The sequence below is a fragment of the Scyliorhinus torazame genome, chromosome 4 (assembly GCF_047496885.1).
Source record: "Scyliorhinus torazame isolate Kashiwa2021f chromosome 4, sScyTor2.1, whole genome shotgun sequence".
NCBI classification, from domain to species: Eukaryota; Metazoa; Chordata; class Chondrichthyes; order Carcharhiniformes; family Scyliorhinidae; genus Scyliorhinus; species Scyliorhinus torazame.
Window position 1 is genome coordinate 110,468,197 of NC_092710.1, and position 20,653 is coordinate 110,488,849.

The 20,653-nt window shown below is 50.3% G+C and overlaps 1 protein-coding gene across 1 annotated transcript in view; it reads left to right on the forward strand.

Moving 5' to 3' along the window:
• Positions 1 to 20,653, forward strand: part of LOC140410410 (vitrin-like) — a 137,518-nt gene that overhangs the window by 102,996 nt on the left and 13,869 nt on the right. The window contains exons 11-14 of the mRNA XM_072498479.1: positions 5,820 to 5,888; positions 7,150 to 7,212; positions 10,266 to 10,316; positions 10,593 to 10,658. Of these exons, the coding sequence (XP_072354580.1) occupies positions 5,820 to 5,888; positions 7,150 to 7,212; positions 10,266 to 10,316; positions 10,593 to 10,658 (249 nt within the window). The remainder of the gene's footprint in view (positions 1 to 5,819; positions 5,889 to 7,149; positions 7,213 to 10,265; positions 10,317 to 10,592; positions 10,659 to 20,653) is intronic.

Consider the following 20,653-nt stretch of genomic DNA (forward strand, 5'->3'; position numbering starts at 1 on the left):
TAATCAGGTCAGGCGGGGTAATCAGGTCAGGCGGAGTAATCAGGTCAGGCGGGGTAATCAGGTCAGGCGGGGTAATCAGGTCAGGCGGGGTAATCAGGTCAGGCGGGGTAATCAGGTCAGGCGGAGTAATCAGGTCAGGCGGGGTAATCAGGTCAGGCGGGGTAATCAGGTCAGGCGGAGTAATCAGGTAAGGCGGAGTAATCAGGTCAGGCGGGATAATCAGGTCAGGCGGGGTAATCAGGTCAGGCGGGATAATCAGGTCAGGCGGGGTAATCAGGTCAGGCGGGGTAATCAGGTCAGGAGGGGTAATCAGGTCAGGCGGGGTAATCAGGTCAGGCGGGGTAATCAGGTCAGGCGGGGTAATCAGGTCAGGCGGGGTAATCAGGTCAGGCAGGGTAATCAGGTCAGGCGGGGTAATCAGGTCAGGCGGGGTAATCAGGTCTGGTTGGGAGATACTCAGGTTGGTTCTGGTCGGGAAGGTAGTCAGGTGGTCTGGGTGGTGCATGGGGGTATTGGTCGAGTCTGGTTCGGGACGGTTGGGTGTTTTGAAGGGGTAGTCAGGTGTGGTGGGTAGTCAGATCTGATCAGGGATGGGGCAGTACGGTGGCACAGTGGGTTAGCACTGCTGCCTCACGGCGCCGAGGTCTCGGGTTCGATCCCGGCTCTGGGTCACTGTCCGTGTGGAGTTTGCACATTCTCCCCGTGTTTGCGTGGGTTTCGCCCCCACAACCCAAAGATATGCAGGCTAGGTAGATTGGCCACGCTAAATTGTCCCATAATTGGAAAAAATGAATTGGGTACTCTAAATTTATTTAAAAAGGGGATGTAGTTGGGTGGTCAGGGGGTGGTCAGCTCTGGTGTGGGGAGAATAGACAATTGGTCGGGGGCGGGGGGGAGGGGGTAGTCGGGTGGTCGAGGGTGTGGGGCACGTTGTCACATCGGTGGGAAGTTGGATGATTGTGGGTATTCGGGAGAAGGTTAGTTGGGGGGGGGGGTGTCAGAGGGGTATTCAGAGTTGGGTGGTCGGGGGGAATGAATGGGTAAGGCAGTGGTCAGTCAGGAGTTAGACTAGGTTTTAATTTGTCTAACATTGCCTGGATAACTACCCAACTAAGTACCAGGAAACGGCCTCTGAAGACTCCCCGGACCCTAACTCAAAGTTGGAGACATTCCTTCATGATTCCGGGCAACGTGGGGGATTATCGTCAGAAGTTGAAACTTCCCAGGCAATTCTCATGCAAACCCGCACATCAGACCTTCCAGAGGGTCTGATGCATATCTTTGGTCATACACCCAATTCCGGAGATCGGAAGATTTGGTCCATTTCATCTTAAATAGACTGTAGTTCCTGGGCACAGAGTCAACAAAGTCAGGAGTCAAACTGGACTGGTGTGTAGACAATGAAGGGATGATTATTTTGTGTATTGCATATGATGTGATAGTTGTTGAGATGTATAACCAGTTCTAAGTGGTCATATTTTAACTGGGATAAATTAAAACAGATCATGAGGGTGATGCATTTTCAGTTCTTCTTGAGGGAAGATGTTGTGAATATCTAGTTCACAATTCTCGCGTCTGGAGTACAACTTTTAGTTTTAGGAATTAAAGTGTTCAGTGTAAGATAAATAGATGTGTCTGATTGAGCAACTGATCCATAATCCCTGAAGCAAATGCAAATCAAACAAGCCCTTGTGAATTACAGCTAACCTATGTTTGTATCAGGGTGTTTCTCACCGAAAGCAGTGGCAGTTTCGATCTGGTGCAGGCTGCAGTTCACCGAGTCGGGGGAGCAAAAGGAGTTGAGTGTTAGTCAGGACTGCACCTTTAGCAGAGAAAAGACTGACTTTATTGTTCATCTTGAGGGATGCGGGTGGAAGTTCATGCTCAGTTTGGAGACCGAGTTTGTGAGAGGAAAGAGGCTGAAGGGATCAAGTGATATGGGGGGGGGGGCGGGATCAAGGTATTGAACTTGATGATCAACCATGATCATAAAGAATGGGGGAGCAGCTCGAAGGGCCGAATGGCCTCCTCCTGCTTCTATTTTCTATGTTTCTATGCTTGGAGTTAGAGGAAGGAATCTACAAGAAGAATTTTGGGCAGCACGGTAGCACAAGTGGTTAGCACTGTGGCTTCACAGCGCCAGAGTCCCAGGTTCGATTCCCCGCTGGGTCACGTCTGTGCGGAGTCAGCACGTTCTCCCCGTGTATGCGTGGGTTTCCTCCCACAGTCCAAAGATGTGCAGGTTAGGTGGATTGGCCATGATAAATTGCCCTTAGTGTCCAGAGGGGTTATTGGGTGAGGGGGATAGGGTGAAAGTGAAGGCTTAAGTGGGTCGGTGCAGACTAGATGGGCCGCATGGCCTCCTTTTGCACTGTATGTTCTATGACATGTCTATGACAATATCCCTCTAGTGAAAACCAACTTAGAGACCGCAGTGAAGCCTGAGTTAGAGCTGCGAAGCCCACCGTTCTGAGGTTCTGAGGAGATGTTGGAGGATCACTTAGCCAAAAGTTAATGGAAGGATCCCCATGAAATGCAGACTAGATGGGCAGCACGGTAGCCTTGTGGATAGCACAATTGCTTCACAGCTCCAGGGTCCCAGGTTCGATTCCAGCTTGGGTCACTGTCTGTGCGGAGTCTGCACATCCTCCCCGTGTCTGCGTGGGTTTCCTCCGGGTGCTCCGGTTTCCTCCCACAGTCCAAAGATGTGCAGGTTAGGTGGATTGGCCATGATAAATTGCCCTTAGTGTCCAAAATTGCCCTTAGTGTTGGGTGTGGTTACTGGGTTATGGGGATAGGGTAGAGGTGTGGACCTCGGATAGGGTGCTCTTTCCAAGAGCTGGTGCAGACTCGATGGGCCGAATGGCCTCCTTCTGCACTGTAAATTCTATGAAATCTATGAAATTTCAAAACCTTGGAGAATAGTTGAGGAGAATTTAAAGTGAATTCCGGATGCCGGTGAATGAACCTTCAAGATTTCATAAGACAAGGGAGCTCTTTGCAGGGGGGGCGTGTCAGTGGAGTGTGTGTGGGAGGGTGGGAGGTGTTAAAAGTAAACCGGATTCTAGCAAATGTAGTTACAAACTATAGTGCTAAATTAGTAATACATCTTTCTTTATATTTATATATGCACAATAAAGGATTTGTAAAGTGAAATTTTCTGGCATAAATTCTTTCAGTGAATCAATAGCTGTTCAAATTTCTGTTTAAATATTAATGGTCCCTCAGGCGAGAGGACAGGAGAAGAGGCTGGGAGAGCTGCCGTTTAGAATGGTAGGAAGGAGCTTTCGATATTTGGGAATCCAGGTGGCCCGGGAATAGGAGGCACCGCACAAGTTAAACCTATCCCTGTTGGTAGAACAAATGGAAGGGGACTTTAAGAGATGGGACATGCTCCCGCTATCACTGGCAGGGAGGGGACAGACCGTGAAAATGACCGTCCTCCCCAGATTTCTGTTTGTCTTTCAGTGCCTCCCCATCTTCATCCCGAGAGCCTTTTTTAAACGGGCAAATAAGGTTATTTTGGGCTTTGAGTTGCCAGCAGGGAAATGGGTTCAGGTATCTGCAGGTACGAGGCTTTTTGAGAAGGCTGGTTCCGGCCTACCCGCTGCTGCCGCCACGGGGGATACAGGACAGAGTAGTCTCCAGTACATGGATGGGAGAGGGGAAGGTATTGGATATCTACCAAGAACTTATGGAATCGGAGGAAACTCTGGTGGGGGAGCTAAACGGCAAGTGGGAAGACAAGCTGGGGGGAGAGATAGAGGCGGGTCTGTGGGCGGATACCTGAAGCAGGATTAACACATCCTCATCATGTGCCAGGCTTAGCCTGATACAGTTCAAGGTAGTCCACCAGGCACACTTTTTTTTAATAAATGTTTTTAATTGGGTTTTTGAACAAAGTATATTTACCGTTATGTATACAGAATAAGATATATAGAAGAGAAGAGCACACACAAACATACCACAAAAAGAACATAAAATAAAATAAAATCACTGGTAGGGTATAATGCACCTGCTGAACAGCAGCAATTTTCTGTACAATTGGCAATATTATTTTTAACACATAAGCAGGCATCTGTTTGTGTGGGGGGGGGAGAAGCTGGGGAGGGACATAGACATTTGGGTGCCGGAGAAACAATTACAGAGGGCAAGATGGATTTCACTGCCGGTGTCGTCTCGCGTTCACCTCCGCTTCAGCCGTTCGTCCCGTCATCCATTTGGCATCGGGGCCGGCGCGGAGAAAGCCACTGCGCATGATCATGACAGGGGCCCGGATAAGCAAGTTTTTCGGGGTAGAGGACAGGTGTGTGAGGTGCACGGGAAGCCCAGCAAATCATGTCCATATGTTTTGGGCATGCCCGGAGCTCAGAGGGTTCTGACAGGGTTTTGCTAAGGCAATGTCCACGGTACTAAAACACAGGCGGTGCCGAGTCCGGAGGTAGCGATCTTTGGAGTGTCGGAAGAGCCGTGAGTTCAAGGGGCGAAAGAGGCTGACGCCTCGGCCTTTGCCTCCCTGGTAGCCCGGAGACGGATCTTGTTAATGTGGAGGGACTCTAAGCCCCCGAGTGCAGAGACCTGGGTTAGTGACATGGCTGGATTCTCAGTCTCGAGAAAATAAAGTTCGCCTTAAGAGGGTCAATGTGAGGGTTCACCCGGAGGTGGCAGCCGTTCATCGACGTTCTCGGGGAAAATTAAAATGTCAGCAGAAGCAGAATGCCAAAGTGGGGGGAGGGGGGCCAATCTGTTGTTTTATTGGTGGGTGGGGTTAAGATTGTGATGGGGGTGGAAATGATTATTGTGCCATGTTTATGTCGCTGTTATTATTATAAAAATTGCAAATAAAATAATAAAAATATTTTAAAATATATATATATTCATGGCCCCTAAAGGTGTCGTAACAAGAGACCCAGATAGGGGGCGGGATTCTCCCATTGCGCGGCTAAGTGTTGACGCCAGCGTAAAAATGGGAATGTTTTACTCCGGCGTCAACAGGCCTTCCGGCACCCGATTCTCCAGCCCACAGGGGGCTAGCATCGCGCTGATCTCAGGGTCAACTGGGCGCCGCGGGGTCCGCGCATGCGTAGTGGCACCGGCGCCAACACGCGCATGCGCCGTGGTTTTCTTCTCCACGCCGGCCCCGATGCCAAGTGGCGTAGGGCTACAGGAGCCGGCGCAGAAGAAAGGAGCCCCCCAGCCCGAGAGGCCAGCCCGTCGATTGGTGGGCCCCGATCACGGGCCAGGCCACAACGGAGGCCCCCCCTGGGTCGGACCACCACCAACCCCCCCCCCACAGGCCGCCCCCCCCGGACCCTTCCACACCGAGGTCCCGCCGCCGCCGTTCTAACGTGCGCTGAGCCGGCGGGAGCTTGGCGTTGGGTTTTTTGCTATGGCTGCTCGGCCCATTTGGGCCGGAGAATCGAGTGGGGGGGGGGGGGGGGGGGGGCGCGTAGAGCGGCCCCGACCGGCGCCAAGCCCGCGCCAGTGCCGCCGATTCTCCGCTCTGCGTCGGAGTTGCGTGGTGCGATTCGCGCGGCGCCCCAGGGAATCTCCGACCCGGCGGGGCGGTTGGAGAATCCCGCCCCAAGTGTGTGACAGACACAACGGAGTTGGTTTCATTTCAGTTTAGCAGCCTGTAATTTGCTTCATTGCAACTGTAGTGTGGAAATACCCTTCTATTCATTATTTTATCGCAGGTTTGTGTTTGAATTGATTGTGGGTGGGGCAGTGGGTGTGGAAATATCTCTTAGTTTCTAATCTGACCTGTTTGATATCAGCGGAATGACGTCTAAACCAGCATCGCTTTTCTGTATCTGCAGCAGCTAACGGTGAGCTTGCAGCTGACCCAGCGTACACCTGGATGGACGTGGAGACCTACGACACTCCAGGTCAGAGATTCACACATCTGGGGAAGGAAACCATGTGAACTGCCTCGCAACCCCCTGCCCTCCCCACCCCATCCCACCCCGCCCACAATCAGAGGACCAGGGAGAGAGCTGAGAATTCCTGTTGGTTCCACCAATTCTTGGCCAGAAATATGGCACAGAACCATGGAAATTGTCACCAAGTTTCAGCTTCTAAATCAGAGTTTTATATCACAAAAGGAGACCATTCAGCCCATCAGGACTAAACCGGCAATTTGGTACAGCTACCCAATTCGTCCCAGTCTTCTACTCTTTCCCCACCGGTCTGTAAATGTTTCCTCTTCCTGAAACTATCCAATTCCCTTTTTCATAGAGTTATAGAATTTACAGTGCAGAAGGAGGCCATTCAGCCCATCAAGTCTGCACCAGCCCTTGGAAAGAACACCCTATCCCCTTTATCCCCGTAACCCAACCTATCCTTTTTGGACACTAAGGGCAATTTAGCATGGCCAATCCACCTAACCTGCACATCTTTGGACTGTGGGAGGAAACCGGAGCACCCGGAGGAAACCCACGCAGACATGGGGAGAATGTGCAGACTCCGCACAGACAGTGACCCAAGCCGGGAATCAAACCTGGGACCCTGGAGCTGTGAAGCAACTGTGCTAACCACTATGCTACCGTGCTGCCCTTTTTGATAGCTATTACTGAACAGTGAGGCAGCGCTTCCCGGATCATAACAACTCGCTATTTAAAATGATTTCTTTTCATCTCCCTTCTGGTTCTTTCACCGATTACCTTGTGACCGTGTCCTCTGATTATCTGCTATTCTGCCAGTGAAAGGAAGTTCCTCCTTATTTACTCTATGAAAGCTCCTCCTGATTTTGGACACCTCCATCGCCTCACCCTTAACCTTCTCTGCTGTGAGGAGAAGAATCTCAGCTTCACCAACCCCTCCACGTTAGTGACGTCCCTCGTGGTCGACATTCTTCCAGTAAATGTGTACAGACTGGAAAAAGGGTTTTTTGCATAGCTGCCAGAGGGCCTGCCCTAGATTTGGCATTGTTCTACTCCTGCATTTTCACCCTGGGGGACCATTCAATGCAGGTTAGTGTGGGTTTCAGGGTGTGTGAGGTCTGGGGTGACATTGTTGATTTGTGTCACACCCAAGATCTTTGAGGACACGTGCACCAAATGGGCTGAATCTCCCACGTGGATTGGAGAGGATCTTGACAGAAGCTTAGTGTAACTACTGCTGCATTTAAAGTGTGTTTCTGCTCCCTAGGTTACAGCTCTAAGCCTGGGCTCTCAGACTATGAGAAGTGGATCGTCAGCCTTGGGGAGAGCAGTAAGTACATTTGGTCTCTTCCCTCTGGAGATGCTTATTAAAGAGAGTCTAAAGTTAGCTTGGACCAGGAGCCTGGCAAGTAGGCCGCACCGCTTAACTTGCTCCCTTTCCATGACCATCTTGGCCCGATTTTCGGAATGAGGAGAAATGGGCTCGTTTGGAGGAAAACCCAAGGCCGCCAGGTGGCGCAGTGGTTAGCACTGCTGCCTCAGGTGCTGAGGTCCCGGGTTCGATCCCGGGTCACTGTCCGTGTGGAGTTTGCATATTCGCCCCGTGTTCGTGTGGGTTTCACCCCCACAACCGAAAAGATGTGCAGGGTAGGTGGATTGGCCACGCTAAATTGCCCCTTAATTGGAAAAAAATAATTGGGTTCTCTAAATTTATAGAAAAAAAATAGGAGGAAAATCCAGCCCCCGGGGTGAAGTACTGACTGAAATTTTCCCTCAGGATTTTCCGCTGCCTCGGTGCTTTCAGGTTGATATCCTGATATCCCCCACTCTTTTTGATATCCTTTCATTTTCATTATGAATGGAGACACCAACCACAAAGACTACACTGGTTGATGATCTGAACCAATTGTATGAATGGTGATCACTCTGTACTGTACTAGATTGTGGGGATTTGTTGCATCTTGTGGTTCAATGTAAAATATACTCTTAGAACTAATTTTTGTTTAGTTTGGGGGTTAAGAATCCTTAACTGGCTCCTGCAAAGGTATAAGCAGATCTGACATCTGAGAAAAAGACGTTAGAATGTGTCATTGGTGCCTCTGACATAATTGGAGTTGAGGGAGATGTGTTTTGGTGCGGGCCTGGACGTAATAAGAAAATCCTATCCAATAATTTCATTGGCTGGATGAACATTCACTACAATGAGGGTGCCACTTTACCATGTTTTCATGGTTCTATCCTCTTCTCTCTCATTCTCTAATTTATCCGTTTATTGCCTTTCCTTGTACAAACAGAGGCACCGAGTTTGATAGAGCTCTGGATTCACAGTGTTGCAATCTAAGGGCCCCCAGCCCCCATCACGGAGGTATTGGGGGCTCTTCTCCCTGCCCCATCCCCTTCCCCACTCTAGCCAGCATTCCACCCCCCCCGACATTCATCACTGGCACTGTCCCATTAATGTCTGCAATGTCCGTCCGTCCCCGTCCCCCCCGTATAGGCACCCCTCTCCTGTCATTTCTACTATGGCCTGCTCCTGGCACTGTCCCATTGCACAGGTTGGCACTGCTCCCTCCCGGGGGCTATACATACCTCTGCACCCCCACAGGAGTCCCCTTGACTGCCATACGTCTGGCCAAATCCTGTTGTAAACCTCGCCCACTTGCGTCACGACAGCGAGGTGTGAATATTTAGTTGGGAGGATGATGTGGTAGGGTAATCCCGCTAATAACATTTTAAATTGATTAAAATATATTCAAATGAGGTTCACTCCTTTTGTGGGTGTGAATCTCATAGCATCGCTGGTGAAGGGTGGGGAAAATCGGGAAACGTGATCTGTCCGATGAGAATCGCGTTTCCTTATTCTCGTGAGATTTTCCGGCTGCGTTGCCAATCATACTGCTTGCTCAAAATTGCCCTGATATCTCCCCCAATGCAACACTTCCAGAGTATCACACTGAGAGTGTCTGGCTGGACTAAGTGCTCAAGTCTCGGGCGTTGGAAATTGAATCTGCTACCTTCTGGCTCACAGAGAGAGTGAAAGTATGAGAGAGAGAGACAGAGCAGCCACTGACCCATAGCTGTCACCTAAAAGGATTTTGAATGTAAAAGTAAGATGGTGACACTGAAGTCATAGGTTACGCCACCATTGGAGTGTTTCAGTGTTTTAAGCATGGTGACTTTCTTCAGGCAGTTGAGATCATTAGCACATTGATCAGTTGGTTACATTTCCTGCCTGATGATTAACACGGCACTGAAATCTCGGAGGACAATTCACCCAGATATATACACCCAGGGAGCATGATTCAGAGAATAGACATTAATCTGGTAGTTTGGCACTAACACACATGCCGCAGGGTGAGAGCTGAGGATCGTGATATTGTTCTCTCCATGAAATAGTGAGGATCACAAATGAGGCTGAGTTCTAGAAGCAGATAGTGTTAATTTATTAAGTTTTGTCAATTTATTTGGATACAGTGTATGAATAATTAATTTAATGAAACGTAGAGACGACGTTTCCACTTATGGTGAGATAGAAACTAGAGGCCATAAATACAAGACTGTCACTAATCCAATCAGGAATTCATGAGAAACCTCTTTACCCAGAAAGTGGTGAGATTGTGGTACTCACTGTGGTGATATGCATGAACACATCAACGTGTACAGCTGTTCATCAATGTATATAGTTATTGGTACGACCTCCGGCCAGCAGGTGGCGATAGAGATCTACACTGTGACTTGAGACACGCGGCAGTTGGTTATAAGTCATACAACAGAATACTCGCACTTCTCCAGGAGAATTCACTGAATTAATTTAGTAGCCATTGACTGTTTTATAGTTTGGTAGTTATCTTTCCACATGTTTGTTAGTCAATCATCCTTCTAGTTAAATAACTAGATGTTCTGTGTACATCATTCCCACAGTCATAAATCAGAACACAACAGTCACTAATTACCACAAACAGTGCAAATAGCACTAATGGGGAAGTTTGGTAAACACATGAGGGAGAAAGGAATAGAAGGATATGTTATAGTGTGAGGTGAAGGATGGGAGGAGGTCATGTGGAGCGGAAACACTGGCTAAGACCAGCTGGGTCAAAATGGCCAGTTCCAGTATCGGAAATTCTCTCATTCTACCTAATTTGAGAGGTGACGTATGATCTACGCTTTCAATCTCTGATTTCCAAAGCTCTCCACGAATGGGAGATTTCCTTGCCTCTTGTCTGGGCTTGTTGTAGACTCATTGATAGAGATTGACTGCTGTGTTTAATTAACAACTCCATTATCATTGTATTGTGCGACTACCAGGATGGTAGTAGGTGAACTAAATGAACCCTGGTCATTTGTTTTAGTCCAGATATAACTATGCTGTGTATAATTTGGCAGATCACAGAGTCCAAGACCCGGGTTTCTGGAAGTTTGACTCTTTAGACCCTGGTAAGTGGCTCTATATTTCAGTCATTGACGTCAGCCCAACTTTGCAGCAGCAGGGAGCTCAGATCATTGCGTGTGAGGAGATAGTGGGTGCATTCCCATGATTTTAATGGTTGACAAACATGGGAACAACATCTGTGATCTTTTGATACGCAATGAATGGTTAGACTCCATATTGGGAACAGGGATTTGGAAACTTTACCCTGACATGTTTAATATTGCACTTGGAATTTTTGGAAGCTACATCTATAAATAAACATCTCCATTATTTTATCGAAGGTCAAAGACTTGGGCTGAGAGGAAGCAGACCATGGGGACCCAACCCAGATTCATTCAAGACACAAAGTATGTAAAGCAATTGCAGCATTCTATTTAATGGGTTGTGCATTAATTAGCAGTGCTGTGTCTCCTAGCTTTTATAAAGAAGGAGATTATTACATTGAACAGCAATGAATTAGAGAAACTGCAGCAGAGAAAACCCCAGATCATTCAGCCCAAACGACTTGTGCTGTTGTTTATCTGTTCATCATCTGGATGGGGTCATACTACTGAGTGGGAGTGGGTGTTCTACTGAGTGAGAGTGGGTGTTCTACTGAGTGAGAGTGGGTGTTCTACTGAGTGGGAGTGGGTGTTCTACTGAGTGGGAGTGGGTGTTCTACTGAGTGAGAGTGGATGTTCTACTGAGTGGGAGTGGGTGTTCTACTGAGTGAGAGTGGGTGTTCTACTGAGTGAGAGTGGGTGTTCTACTGAGTGAGAGTGGGTGTTCTACTGAGTGGGAGTGGGTGTTCTACTGAGTGAGAATGGGTGTTCTACTGAGTGGGAGTGGGTGTTCTACTGAGTGAGAGTGGGTGTTCTACTGAGTGAGAGTGGGTGTTCTACTGAGTGGGAGTGGGTGTTCTACTGAGTGGGAGTGGGTGTTCTACTGAGTGAGAGTGGGTGTTCTACTGAGTGAGAGTGGGTGTTCTACTGAGTGAGAGTGGGTGTTCTACTGAGTGAGAGTGGGTGTTCTACTGAGTGAGAGTGGGTGTTCTACTGAGTGAGAGTGGGTGTTCTACTCAGTGGGAGTTGGTGTTCTACTGAGTGAGAGTGGGTGTTCTACTGAGTGAGAGTGGGTGTTCTACTCAGTGGGAGTGGGTGTTCTACTGAGTGGGAGTGGGCATTCTACTGAGTGAGAGTGGGTATTCTACTGAGTGGGAGTGGGTGTTCTACTGAGTGAGAGTGGGTGTTCTACTGAGTGAGAGTGGGTGTTCTACTGAGTGAGAGTGGGTCTTCCACTGAGTGAAAGTAAGTGTTCTATCAAGTGAATGAAAAAGGGTGCTATTCCACTGAGTGACTGACAGAGGGCGGTGTTCTATCGCCTAATAATTTTATTTGATTTTACTTTTTTGAAGTTTCCAATGACACCCTCCCGATGCTCCATAGTTTTACAGTCAAAGTGTGGGTGGTCCCAGTAACTGGGGCAGATCCCCCACACCCAATATCTTCATACTCCAAAGATTCAGGCATGGCTGCATCAGTCATTAATACAATGAGGGAGGGCACCACACCAGGCCCTCCCTGGGGCAGAAGAATGCAATGTTTGTGAACATTCAAGGTTATCTTTTTCCTCAAAGACTTGATTTAAAACTCAATAGTTTTGTTACATCCAGTTTACGACAGAGATAAAACAGAGATTAATTTTTGCAGTCTGACTTTGAGACAAAGGCTGAGTTTAACGTTCAGCATGATTAATAATGCAGAGTGGCAAGATGTAGAGAGCCCCTTGCCGAAACGTTCAGGCCATTCACGCTGGTGCGCCCTGCCGCGGGTTTCCGGTGATGAGGGGCGCATTCTGTTGGCAACACGGTTGGCAACACTGGGATCAGAAGATCCCACTACTGGCCAATGGTGCGCCACTTCTGCCACCGTGAAACTCACGGCGAGTTGTGCGGAAATCCCATCCTCTCTCTGCAGACACTAAATTCAGTTTGTGGGTGAGGAGGTGGAGTCCCACACTAGCGTTCTTACAAAGGTAATTGATGCACGATCAACCACTACTGAAGCAAGATTGTAGCCCAATTGAAGGCTTTAATGAACAATACCCCAGCAGCTCCGGTACAGAATGACTGCTGTGGGTGAAACACAGACTCTTATGCTCCGCCTGCTGGGCGGAACCAGCAGGCAGGTTCCACCACTCATACTACAGTGTAAGGTACATCCCACCTAGGTACACGCGATACCCCTAATATCGCCTACCACAATAATTACATAGGCTTGAGGACAGATTTGGCCCAAGTAGAGTGGGCAGGAAGGCTGAAAGGTAGGACAACTGATGAACAGTGGCAATTGTTTAAGGAGATTCTCAAGTCCTCATAACTAAAATATATCCCAGTGAGGAAGAAAGATGGGCAGAGGGGTAAAAAAAATCCATGGCTAAGCAGGGAGGTTAAAGACAACATAAAGACTAAAATTAATGTATATCATGTTGCAAAGGCCAGTGGCAGGCTGGAAGATTGGGATATTTCAAACATATTTCTATTTAAAAAAAATATATTGATTTAAATTTTTCAACAGATTTTCAACAAACCCCCCCCCCAACAAAAAGAAAGAAACAAGAACACAACAATCAAAAATTATACATTGGATTTCCCCCATATACAATAACCTCCCATATGACATTTAAAAGCACCAATAGGGAAGCCCCCCCCCCCACCCACCCAAACGCCCCCCCAAAAGAACCCCCCCACCCCCACACCCCTGGGCTGCTGCTGCTGAGATAGTCTAGGAACGGTTGCCACCGCCTGAGGAACCCCTGCACAGACCCTCGCAAGGCAAACGTTATCCTCTCCAGCTTGATGAACCCTGCCATGTCATTGATCCAAGCTTCCACACTGGGGGGCTTCGCATCTTTCCATAGGAGCAAAATCCTCCGCCGGGCTACCATGGATGCAAAGGCCAGAATACCGGCCTCTTTCGCCTCCTGCACTCCCGGCTCGTCCGATACCCCAAATAATGCCAATCCCCAGCTCTGCTTGACCCGGGCGTTCACCACTGTGGACATAGTCCTCGCGAAACCCCTCCAAAACCCATCCAGTGCCGGGCACGAGCAGAACATATGGACGTGATTTGCCGGGCTTCCCGAGCACCTCCCACATCTGTCCTCCACCCCAAAGAACCTACTCAACCTCGCCCCTGTCATATACGCTCTGTGAGTAACCTTGAACTGTATTAGGCTGAGCCTGGCGCAAGAGGAGGAAGAATTAACCCTACCCAGGGCATCAGCCCACAGACCCTCATCTATCTCCTCCCCAAGCTCCTCCTCCCACTTGCCCTTTAACTCCTCTACCGAGGCCTCCTCCTCTTCCTTCAGCTCCTGGTAAATCGCCGAAACCTTGCCTTCTCCAACCCATACACCCGAAATCACCCTGTCCTGAATCCCCTGTGCCGGGAGCAGCGGGAATTCCCTCACCTGCCGCCTCACAAACGCCCTCACTTGCATGTACCACAAAGCATTTCCTAGGGGTAACCCAAACTTCTCCAGCACCCCTAGGCTCGCAAACATCCCATCGATGAACAGGGCCCCCATTCTTCTAATCCCTGCCCGATGCCAGCTCCGAAACCCCCCATCCATCCTTCCCGGGACGAACCGATGGTTCTCCCGAATCGGGGACCAAACCGAGGCTCCCACCTCGCCCGTGTCGTCTCCACTGCCCCCAGATCTTCAACGTCACCGCCACCACCGGACTCGTGGTGTACCTTGTTGGCGAGAGCGGCAGCGGTGCCGTCACTAGCGCCCTCAGGCTCGTGCCCACACAGGACGCCACCTCCAACCTCTTCCACGCCACCCCCTCTCCCTCCATTACCCACTTACGGATCATCGCCACATTGGCTGCCCAATAATAGCCGCACAGATTCGACAGCGCCAACCCCCCTGTCCCTGCTACGCTCCAGAAACACTCTCTTCACCCTCGGGGTCTTATTCGCCCACACAAAACCCATGAGGCTCCGACTTACCCGTTTGAAAAAGGCCTTGGGGATCATAATGGGAAGGCACTGGAACACAAAGAGAAACCTCGGGAGGACCGTCATTTTAACCGACTGCACCCTACCCGCTAGTGAGAGTGGCAGCATGTCCCATCTTTTAAAATCCTCCTCCATCTGCTCCACCAACCACATCAAATTGAGCTTGTGCAGGGCCCCCCAACTCTTAGCTACTTGGATCCCCAGGTACCGAAAGCTTCTTTCTGCCCTCTTCAGCGGTAGCTCGTCTATCCCCCTTCCCTGGTCCCCTGAATGCACCACAAAGAGCTCACTCTTCCCTACGTTGAGTTTATACCCCGAAAAGTCCCCAAACTCCCTTAGGATCCGCATGACCTCCGCCATCCCCTCCACTGGATCTGCCACATACAGCAACAGGTCGTCAGCATACAATGACACCCGGTATTCCTCGCCCCCCCCGGACCAGTCCCCTCCATTTCCTGGACTTCCTTAGTGCCATGGCCAGAGGCTCAATTGCCAATGCAAACAACAAGGGGGACAGGGGGCACCCCTGCCTCGTCCCCCGGTACAGCCGAAAATACTCCGACCTCCGCCGATTCGTAGCCACACTCGCCACCGGGGCTCTATATAGCAGCCTGACCCAACTGATGAACCCCTCCCCGAACCCAAACCTCCGCAACACTTCGCAAAGATACTCCCACTCCACGCGGTCAAAGGCCTTCTCCACGTCCATAGCTGCCACTACCTCCGCTTCCCCCTCCACCGAGGGCATCATAATCACATTGAGGAGCCTCCGCACATTTGTGTTTAGCTGCCTACCCTTCACAAATCCCGTCTGGTCCTCATGAATCACCCCCGGGACACGGTCCTCAATTCTCGTAGCCAGCACCTTTGCCAGCAACTTAGCATCAACATTGAGGAGCGAGATCGGTCTATACGACCCACATTGCAGTGGATCCTTGTCCCGCTTCAGGATCAGAGAAATCAGCGCCCTAGACATTGTCGGGGGCAAGGTCCCCCCCTCCCTCGCCTTATTGAAAGTCCTCACTAGCAACGGGCCCAGCAGGTCCACTTATTTCCTGTAGAATTCAACCGGGAACCCATCCGGCCCCGTGGCCTTCCCCGCCTGCATTCTCCCCAATCCTTTAACCAGCTCCTCCAGCCCAATCGGCACCCCCAAACCAGCCACCTCCTCCTACTCCACCCTCGGGAACCTCAGCTGATCTAAGAATCGTCGCATCCCCTCCTCCCCCGCTGGGGGCTTAGACCTGTACAGATCCCCATAGAAGTCCCTAAATACCTTGTTTATTCTCACCACACTCCGCACCGTATTCCCCCGCTATCCCTAACTCCACCAATCTCCCTCGCTGCCTCCCTCTTACGAAGCTGATGTGCCAGCATCCGACTCGCCTTCTCCCCAGACTCATACGTCGCCCCCTGCGCTTTCCTCCACTGTGCCTCTGCCTTCCGTGGTCAACAGGTTGAACTCCGTCTGGAGGTTCCGTCGCTCCCTGAGTAGCCCCTCCTCGGGGGCCTCTGCATAACTCCTGTCCACCCTTAAAATCTCCCCTACCAACCTCTCCCTCTCCCTCCTCTCTCTCTTCTCCCTGTGGGCCCTAATGGAGATTAGCGCTCCCCTGACCACCGCCTTCAGCGCCTCCCAGACTACCCCCACCTGCACCTCCCCGTTGTCGTTGGCCTCCAAATATCTTTCAATACACCCTCGCAGCCGCCCGCACACCCCCTCATCCGCCAACAGTCCCACATCAAGGTGCCACAGCGGGCGCTGGTCCCTCTCCTCCCCCAACTCCAGCTCCACCCAATGCGGGGCGTGGTCTGAGATGGCTATGGCCGAATATTCCGTTCCCGCCACTTTTGGGATTAGTGCCCTACTCAAAATGAAAAAATCTATCCGGGAGTGGACGTGGGAAAACAATGAAAATTCCCTGGCCTGGGGCCTGACAAACCTCCATGGATCCACTCCCCCCATCTGGTCCATAAACCCCGAGCACCTTGGCTGCAGCCGGCCTCTGACCCGTCCTAGACATAGAGCGATCCAGTGCTGGGTCCAGCACCGTGTTGAAGTCCCCCCCCCCATTATCAAACTTCCTACCTCCAGATCCGGAATTCGACCCAGCATGCGTTTCATAAATCCGGCATCATCCCAATTCGGGGCATATACGTTCACCAGTACCACCCGCACCCCCTGCAACCTACCGCTCACCATCACATATCGACCTCCATTATCCACTACAATATTAATTGCCTCAAACGACACCTGCTTCCCCACCAGTATTGCAACCCCTCTGTTCCTCGCATCCAGCCCTGAATGGAAGACCTGTCCTACCCACCCCTTTCTCAGCCTAACCTGATCTGCCACCTTCAGATGTGTCTCCTGGAGCATAACCACATCTGCCTTCAGTCCCTTTAAGTGCGCGAACACCCGGGCCCTCTTGACCGGCCCGTTCAGGCCCCTCACATTCCAAGTTATCAGCCGGATTGGGGGGCTACACCCCCCCCCCCCCCACTGCCGACTAGCCATCTCCTTTTCTAGGCCAGCCACGTGCCCGCGCCTCCCGCAACCCCCAGTCCCCCAGTCGGCGGACCCCCGCCCCGACTACCTCTCCTACTTCCAGCTCCCTTTTGGCCAATGCAGCAGCAACCCTGTTCCCCCCCTCCCTCCCTCCCCCCCGCTAGATCCTCATCTAGCCATTTTGCTCCCCCCATGACACTCCCGTAAGTCAGCTGACTCCTGCTGACCCCAGCCTCTCCCGCCATTCCATTGACCCCCCAGTGTGAGAATCCCCCCTTCCCTTGGCAGTCAGTGTGCGCTCCTCTCCAGCACCGCCCTTCCCCCCCCCCCCCGGCCCCACCCCCATCCTTCTCTAACGCGGGAAAAAGTCCGCGTTTTCCTGAGCCGGCCCCGCCCCCTCTGGCGCAGCTCCTTTTTGCGGCCTTACCCCAACTCCACATCCCCGGGCCTCCACCCCCCTCTTCCTCCGTGGGGCTCTGCCCCTCCAACACCGACGCCCACAGCCCCCACATCAAATCCATTCACCCATCCCCACCCAGCACTCAAACCCAGAGAACATTCCCCAAATGCAATAAACACAGTAAACATCCCCCCACGACCAACCCTCAATTTGAGTCCAACTTTTCAGTCTGTATAAAGCTCCATGCCTCATCGGGCGTTTCAAAATAGTGGTGCCGATCTTGGAACGTGACCCACAATCACGCTGGCTGCAGCATCCCGAACTTCACCCCCTTCCGATGGAGCACCGCCTTAGTCCGATTGAAACCAGCTCTCCTCTTAGCCACCTCCGCACTCCAGTCCTGGTAGATTCGGATCTCCGTGTTCTCCCACCTGCTGCTCCGCTCTTTTTTGGCCCATCTCAGGACACTCTCTCTGTCCATAAAGCGGTGGAACCTCACCACTACAGCCCTTGGCGGCTCGTTGGCTTTGGGTCACCTTGCCAGGACCCGATGAGCCCCATCTAGCTCCAGGGGCCTCGGGAAAGCTCCCGCGCCCATCAGCGAATTGAGCATCGTGCTCATATATGCCCCGGCATCGGGCCCCTCCACTCCTTCAGGGAGACCCAGAATCTGAAGATTCTTCCTCCTCGACCTATTCTCCAGGTCCTTGAATTTTTCCGCCCACCTCTTGTGCAGCGTCTCGTGCGCCTCCACCTTCACCGCCAGGCCCAAGATCTCGTTCTCGTTCTCCGAAGCTCTTTGCCCACCTCTCGGATCGCCGCCCCTTGGGTCTTCTGGGTCTCCACAAGCTTCTCAATCGCCGCCTTCATTGGCGCCAGCATTTCTGTCCTCAGCTCCTGAAAGCAGCGTTTAAGAAACTCCTGCTGCTCCTGCGACCACTGCGCCCATGCTGCTTGGTCTCCACCCGTCGCCATCGTGCTTTTCCTCCCTCGCACTTTTCGCTGCTCCAAGATCACTTTTTTCACCGCTCCACTCCTGGTCCCATCCATATAATGTCGGGGGGACCTTGCTGTCACCTTCCCACACTGGAAGCCGTCGAACAATTGCCGTTGGAGCCCCTCTGGAGAGCCCAAAAGTCCGTTCCCGGCGGGAGCTGCCGAACGTGCGACCTACCTAGGCATAGCCACAACCGGAAGTCTTTCAAACATATTTCAAACATAAACAAAGGGTTATGAGAAAAGTAATAAAAAGAGAGTAAGGTAAATTACGAAAGAAAGCTAGTGAAAAATATCAATTAGGATAGCAAAAGCTTCTATAAGTATATAAAAGGGGTGAGAATCGTTATGGTGAATGTTCCCTTGGAAACCTCATGGTCCCTTGGAAGATGGAACCAGAGAGTTAATCGTGGGGAACACGGACATGGCAGAGAAGCTAAATCAATATTTTGCCTCAGTTTTCACGGTGGAAGAAACTAGTACCATTCCTATAGGAGCGGATAATTCAGAGATAATAGAAAGGGTGGAACTTGGAATAATCAGCATCTGTAGGAAAACGGTACTCAACAAACTATTGGGATTGAAGGCAGGCAGGTTCCCAAAGCCTGATGGCCAACATCCTACAGTGTTAAAGGAAGTGGCAGCAGAGATAGTGGATCCATTGGTTATAATTCCAAAATTTCCTGGACATGGGAAAGATTCCAGTGGATTGGAAAAGTGCTAACATAATGCCCTTATTCAAAAAGGGAGGGAGGCAGAATATAAAAAAATACAGACCAGTTAGTTTAACGTCTGTTGTTGGGAAATTGTTAGAATTCATTATTAAGGAAGTAATATCAGGACATTTGGAAAGTCAAAAAGCTATCCATCAGAGTCAATATGCTTTTATGAAGGGTAAATTATGTTTGACTAATTTGCTAGAGTTCTTCGAAGATGCTACCAGTCAAGTGGATAATGGGAATCCTATAGATGTAGTATATCTGTACTTCCGGAAGGCGTTTGATAAGGTGCCGTACAGAATGTTAATATACAAACTGAGATCACATGGGATTAGGGATAATCTATGAGTTTGGATAGAAGAATGGCTGACGAATGGAAGACAGAGAGTCGGGATAAATGGGTCTTTTTCTGGATGGTAAGATGTAACTAGTGGGGTGCCACAGGGTTCGGTCCTTGGGCCCCAACAATTTACAATTTATATAGACGACTTGGATACAAGGATAGAAGGTTCTACAGCCAAATTTGCAGATTACACTAAAGTAGGTGGGACAGTAAGTTGCAATGAGGAAATAAGAACCTTACAAATGGATATAGATAGGCTAGGTGAGTTGGCTAAAATGTGGCAGATGGAGTTTAAAGTGGATAAGTGCGAGATCATCCATTTTGGGCACAAAAATGGAAAGGCAATTTATTATCTAAATGGGGAGAGACTTCAGGGTGCTCCATTGCAGAGGGATCTGGGGTCTTAGGGATCTGGAGTCGCAGAAAACTAGCATGCAGGTACAGCGGATAATAAATAAAGTGAATGGAATGTTGGCATTTATAGCTAAAGGAATTGAGTATAAAGTTAAGGAAGTGTCATTGCAACTGTACAGGCATTGGTGAGACCACACCTGGACTATTGTGCACAGTTTTGGTCCGCTTATTTGAGGAAAGATGTAGTGGCATTGGAGGCAGTTCAGAGGAGGTTCAATATGTTGATTCCAGAGATGAGGGGTTTGTCATATGAAGAGAGAGTGAGACGTTTATGCCTATACGCTCTAGAGTTTAGGAGAATGAGGGGACATCAAATTATGGTACACAAGATGCTAAAAGAACATAGAACATACAGTGCAGAAGGAGGCCATTCGGCCCATCAAGTCTGCATCGACCCACTTAAGCCCTCACTTCCACCCTATCCCCGGAAACCCTCCTAACCTTTTTGGACACTAAGGGCAATTTAGCATGGCCAATCCACCTAACCTGCATGTCTTTGGACTGTGGGAGGAAACCGGAGCACCCGGAGGAAACCCACGCAGACACGGGGAGAAAGTGCAGACTCTGCACAGACAGTGACCCAGTGGGGAATCGAACTTGGGACTCTGGCGCTGTGAAGCCACAGTGCTAGCCACTTGTGCTGCCCAAAGGTATGGATTAAGTAGATGTGGAGTGGGGCATTATAGAATGAGAGGTTACAGTCTTGGGATAAGGGGTAGCAAATTTAAAATTGAGATGAGGACAAATTACTTCTCCCAAAGGGTCGTGAATCTGTGGAATTTGCCACCCTAGAGTGTGGGGGATGCTGGGACAGTAAATTTAAGTTAGACAGATTTTTAATTAGTAATAGGTTGAAGAGTTACGGAGAACAGGCAGGGCGGTGGAGTTGAGGCCATGGTGAGATCAGCCATGATTGTATTGAAGGGTGGAGCAAGCGCGAGAGGCTAGATTGCCTAC